This window comes from Plasmopara halstedii (assembly GCF_900000015.1).
Source record: "Plasmopara halstedii genome assembly, contig: Scaffold_2061, whole genome shotgun sequence".
In the NCBI taxonomy this organism is placed as follows: Eukaryota; Oomycota; class Peronosporomycetes; order Peronosporales; family Peronosporaceae; genus Plasmopara; species Plasmopara halstedii.
Window position 1 is genome coordinate 226,047 of NW_020188969.1, and position 5,707 is coordinate 231,753.

A 5,707-nucleotide genomic window follows, 5' to 3' on the forward strand; every position below is an offset into this window, starting at 1 on the left:
GGTTTGTATAAAAGTATGGTACGAGATTGCATTTAACTACCAGAACAAGGCAATACAAAACGCAAATATATAAAAATGATACTATGCTTTGATTATTAACAAAATATGGTTTGAAAGTGCTCATGTAGACCAAAACATGGTACTACAATGCTCAAAAATAAAAAATATGGTATGATTCTATGATTTGTATAAAAGTTTGGTACGAAATTGTGATACACAACGCATAAATATCATCAAATGATACTATGCTATGATTTGTAACAAAATATGGTCTGAAATTGCTAACGAAATCCAAAAGATGGTACTTTAATGTTCAAAAATATAAAAATATGGTACGACGATATGGATTCTATAAAAGTATGGTACGAAAATGCTTTTAATTACCAAAACATGGCAATACACAATGCGGAAATATCAAAAAGTGATACAATGCTATGATTTGTAACAAAATATGTTTATAAAATGCTAACGCAGACCATAAGATGGTACTATAATGCTCAAAAATATAAAAATATGGTACGTTAATATGAATTTTATAAAAGTATGGTACGAAAATGCATTTAATTACCAAAACATGATAATACACAACGCAAAAATATCAAAAAGTTATACAATGCTATGATTTGTGACAAAATATGTTTATAAAATGCTAACGCAGACCATAAGATGTACGATAATATGAATTTTATAAAAATATGGTACGAAAATGCATAAAAATACCAAAACATGATAATACACAACGCAAAAATATCAAAAAGTGAAACAATGCTATGATTTGTGACAAAATATGTTTATATAATGCTAACGCAGACCATAAGATGGTACTATAATGCTCAAAAATATAAAAATATGGTACGATGATATGAATCCTATACAGGTATGGTACGAAATTGGATTTAATTACCAAAACATGGCAAAACAAAACGCATATATATCAAAAAGTGATACAACGCTATGATTCGTGACAAAATATGTTTATAAATTGCTAACGTAGACCATCAGATGGTACTATAATGCTCACAAATATAATAATATGGTATGATGATATGGTTTCTATTAAAGTATGGTACGAAATTGCATTTAATTACCGAAACATGGCAATATAAAACGCAGATATATCAAAAAGTGATACAATGCTTTAATAGTATCAAAATATGGTTTGAAATTGCTCATCTAGACCAAAACATGGTACTAAAATGCTCAGAAATTTAAAATTATGGTTTAATTATATGATTTGATGGTACGAAATTGCATTAAAATACCAAAACATGACAATATACAACGCAAAAATATAAGAAAATGATACTATGCTATGATTTGTAACAAAATATGGTTTAACGCAGACCATAAGATGGTACTTCAATGCTTAAAAATATAAAGTATGGTACGATGATATGGTTTTCATAAAGTATGGTGCGAAATTGCCAAAACGGGCTCTCTTCCAGTCCATACTAGAAAGGGTAATTGGTCCAGCGATATACTTCTTGTAGGGCACCGATTACGAAGAAAGCTGGCAGTTATGCCAGCTTGACCCAATACTTCTTTGGCAAGTTACACTTGTTTTGTCATCTAAAAAAATTGCAAGAGTGATAGCCTGCAGCGAGGCTGCCGTAGCTTTGCGCTTAGAGAAAGCGTAAGTTAGGTCTCCGACCTTTCCCTCTATACTCAGGACAAGTACGAGTTTAGCTGATCGCAATCCGCTTACTCCAAAAGTAATTACAACCTTAACCCAAGGCTAATTAACTCTTCGGTTTAGACTCGAAACTGACTCTATTGCTTTTTATCTGCGGCAAAGCCGGCTAATTTTAAATGTATAGATTTTCCTAAATATATTGTAATATCTAAATGCGGGCATAACTACTGGCTACCGAGTCACGTACCGTATTCTTGTTTGGGTGTGGTCACACCATGCCGATCTGGTGTGACACACACTCCTGTTACAAGGATACGTGTAACCCCGTTACACTCATGGTGATGCAGCCTATTCTTACGCCACCAGTGCGCTAACATAGCTGCTGACGCTTCAGGGCAAGCGATTATCGCTTGAGAAGCCCTTTACCTACCATTTCCTGACCACAAGTTTACCGAGCATGATAGTAGGTAGTTTAACAGTTTGTCTTCCTCCCAAGTATACGTCTTCAACTTCAATATATATTCATATCCTTTACCGTGAGGGCAGTGCGTCACCCGCACGGAGATTTTTGATTATAGTAGCGACAGGAACTACCGACATGTGCAATTTATAGACTAAACATAGTCAATTACATTGTTTATTCTCTGGAACTAATAATATTCCAGCAATATTCAACTGATGTAGTATTTCTTAACTTTCTTAACCCGTAAATCCTGTAAAAAAATTAGTCAGCAACACTTTTTTCTTACCCAATAGAAAAGAAGTATTGCTGCTCAAATTTCAATTCAAAAGTTTAAAACCAGATCGCGCGTATTCTCATTTCACGTTGCACAATCAGGTAACTGCGCTTTACACCTTGTGCAATGACGGATCGATTAATTCACAATCGTGTGTTTAAAGTGTCAAAAGAGCTAAATCAAGTGGTGCGGTTTACAAGCTCTGCCATTCCTTACAGCGACTAAACATGAATCAACGTGTATGTGTATCCGTTCGTTCACCTTAGGACGTGCTGTGTGAACAGCACCGACGCCACATCAGTAATCGACAAGGTCTTCCAAACTGGAATATGCCTATGACTCCAGCTGGAAAGACGAGTTGTCATCACGAGCGCACGCCAGCTTTCTTTGCGTGGAATGAAGAGCCGGAGGAGAGATCCCGCCCAACGTGGCAAACAGATACACCGCAGGTTCGTATCTTAATGTATGCCACAGTAACATAAGCGCAAACGAGCATTACTCTTTTAAATTCGCAGAAAGTAGCAAGGACATTGCACTTAACTCCAGTAAAAGACCGACAACCTGTTGCTGAGAATTCACCTGACCTTTTCAGGGAAGAAAATGCCGCATTGAAGCGTAGAATTGACAATCTGGATGAAGAGTCAGCTATTGAGGCCAACAGCGACTCCTGTCTGGTAGAAAAAGAGGATTTATCGCCGACAGAGCGATTAGTTACTAAAAATCCCGTTCGGGAGGATATTGTTGACCGCACTTCCTATGCAGCTTCCGCTTCAAGTATCGAGATTGCTCCTACTTCGCGATATCAACAACTTCATCAAGTTGCAAGTGCGACAGCCACTCCTAAATCTCAATTTCGTGATATTGCTGCTGGACTATCAACTGAGAAAGCGGATCGCTATCGCATGAGCAGATCAAGTGGTAAAAGGTTTCGCTCTCCAGTCCGAACATCATTGTGGGAACACTGCAACGATAAATATATTCATCAAGATATTGGTGGCTATAAAGACGCCACTAATTTATCCCACAAACGCATCACCCCCTCAACGGCTGCACGAACATTTGACAGTTCAGCAGTCTCTCAAGCTCTAAATATGACGCCAATCAGATCTCAGATGACTGGTCAAGATCGCCGACCAATACGTACAGGATCTGAGCCATCAGATTTTTCTACTAGTGCATCTCGAGAGTTTGTACACGACGATGAATGGAAACAGTCGGAGCTACCGCAACTCGATACGATAAATAGCACAAAAAACACGTCACTATTAGCAAACAAAGAATACGGGCATCGCGCGGGTAAACGAGTTTCATTTAATGGAGAGACTGCACGTCCGCAGCCTCAAATGCTTCCTGTACTGGCCGATAAGACGACGCAGACGGACGAGTCGCTTTGGCCACCTCGTACAGACACCACATTATTGTCTTCTGACATACGAATACCAGATACTGATGCTTCTGTTCGTTGCTCTGCGTGTAAAAAGGATTTCAATCATCTTGAACGTCCTCAAAAAGTGCCACGACATTCTATTGCAGCTCAGCAGCCAAATTTTCGCCGTTCTAGTAGCCACTTGACGAATCCAATCTTGATGAATCCACGTTACCCACCAGAGCCAAAAACATTTCAAAAGCGCTCGACGTCTTCTTCATTATTTAACGACCGATTAGCTTGGCGATAGCGACTGATGAAATCAAGTATAGATGAGAGTTTCTTCCCAAAAAATTCGCTATAGACGTCACGACTAAGCCAGCAAATGTAATGGAAGAGATTCATGATTCAAAATATTCGACAGAGCAGCAGCTTATGCGAATCATTACTTCGTCGATGAAGCCACACCCGTTCATGTCTCGTCTCCTTCCACCACTGTTCATCCTCAAGGAAAAGATTGTGACAATCACGCTCAAGTGCTTTATACAGTTGTCATTGCCGCTTGTTCATTTTGTTTCTGAAAGTGGCGTGGATGGAACTGGGCACGAAAGGTGACATATATAGTATTAAACAAGTTTGTGGGTGGTTGCATCCGATAAAGCTTACCAAAAGCGCAATCGGTTGCCGATAATGTACATTCGGATCTGTATAGTTTCATATATAGGCCAGCGTCAAGCCTTCGCTTAAATGTGTTGGGAATCGCGTATTTACGCTAGGTGATCACGATATTCAAGAGTTTTTGACAACGAGGATCGGGCTGCAAGATGACACAACCAAATAGAACTTTGTTTTGAGTTAAAAAGTTTATCAGCGCGTGTAAAGGGACCGTACGTCTCTGTCGACTGGATCAAGATTCAAATCTGTGCGATTCTTGGCACAATTGACTTCGTTTGTGTTGGAGATCACTGATGTGGTCGATAGCTCCTGTACACGATAACATTTAGGACACGACTTTTGTTTGTACCCCGAAGGAATTATTGCTGATGACAGACGACGAATAAAAGAATAATTGCTCTATTTCATGATCGTCATGTTAATAAGGACGTCATGTTGTGTGCTTGAGCTCGGATGAGCGTTGTAAGTTTGATAAAAACATTTTTTGCTTGCGAGGACAAAACGGCTACGACTTGGACAAATATGTTTCAATTTCTCACTAAACGATTCAAGCTAAGACGCTTGCAATTTTACAGTGCGATTTTTAGTATGAACGATTTGTGACCGACTCAAAAGTTATATAGAAAATGCTGTGGTAACATTCAACAAATCTTGTCTATAGTTAGACGTACTCTTCCGTCACCTGCTCACACTATTATCACGATAAAACTCTAATAATCGGATTTCTAGTCTTGCAGGTTCTACCGGTGGCAATCTCGCTACATTGAGAATAATTTCGCGAGGAATTGGAGCGTAGACCTCTACACCACTAGCTCGAGCGAATTTGCACACGTTCGCCATAGCACCTACAGGCATATCATGTAGGTCCGTCGAGACGAGTGGGGATTGAGATAAGGGAAAAACTGGAATTTTTGCAGGTGGTGCCATAGACACCTGCTGGGCTCCGCACATTTGTTGTTTCTTCGCTTGGTAATAGTTCGAGTAAGGCCCACCGGGTTTGAGAAATGCAAAATCTGGGTTGTTAGCCTCACGTTCTTTGGCTGCAGCTTCAAATGCGTCACCGTTTCGGGCCACAAATTCCACGAGTCGATCAATGCGATTTTTGACGTCGAAAGGGATGTTTTCGATGGAGGAAGGAGTTACATCGAGTGGAGTATTGGGAACCGCTGGAATCGAAGCGAATGACGGCGCATCCAATGCATGATTAGCACGTGCTGCAGCAGCTATAGAAGCAAGACGTGCTGCTTCCTTGGCCTGGGCGATACGCGCTTGAAACTGTTCCTCTAGCTGCGACAT

General features: G+C 39.8%; 2 protein-coding genes across 2 annotated transcripts; one reads left to right on the top strand and one right to left on the bottom strand.

The window, feature by feature from the left end:
* Nucleotides 1-2,496: 2,496 nt before the first annotated feature.
* PHALS_02572 (uncharacterized protein) lies at nt 2,497-4,046 on the top strand (the record flags this gene model as incomplete). The annotated part of the gene is made up of 3 exons (XM_024716977.1): nt 2,497-2,556; nt 2,637-2,819; nt 2,886-4,046. The coding sequence occupies 3 exons, from the start codon at nt 2,497-2,499 to the stop codon at nt 4,044-4,046; spliced, it is 1,404 nt and encodes a 467-aa protein (XP_024582522.1).
* Nucleotides 4,047-4,288: 242 nt separating this feature from the next.
* On the bottom strand, nt 4,289-5,707 carry PHALS_02573 (Splicing factor 3a, subunit 1; the record flags this gene model as incomplete). The annotated part of the gene is made up of 5 exons (XM_024716978.1): nt 4,289-4,334; nt 4,403-4,440; nt 4,521-4,553; nt 4,628-4,720; nt 5,102-5,707. 5 exons carry the CDS (start codon nt 5,705-5,707, stop codon nt 4,289-4,291), a joined length of 816 nt encoding a protein of 271 aa, XP_024582523.1.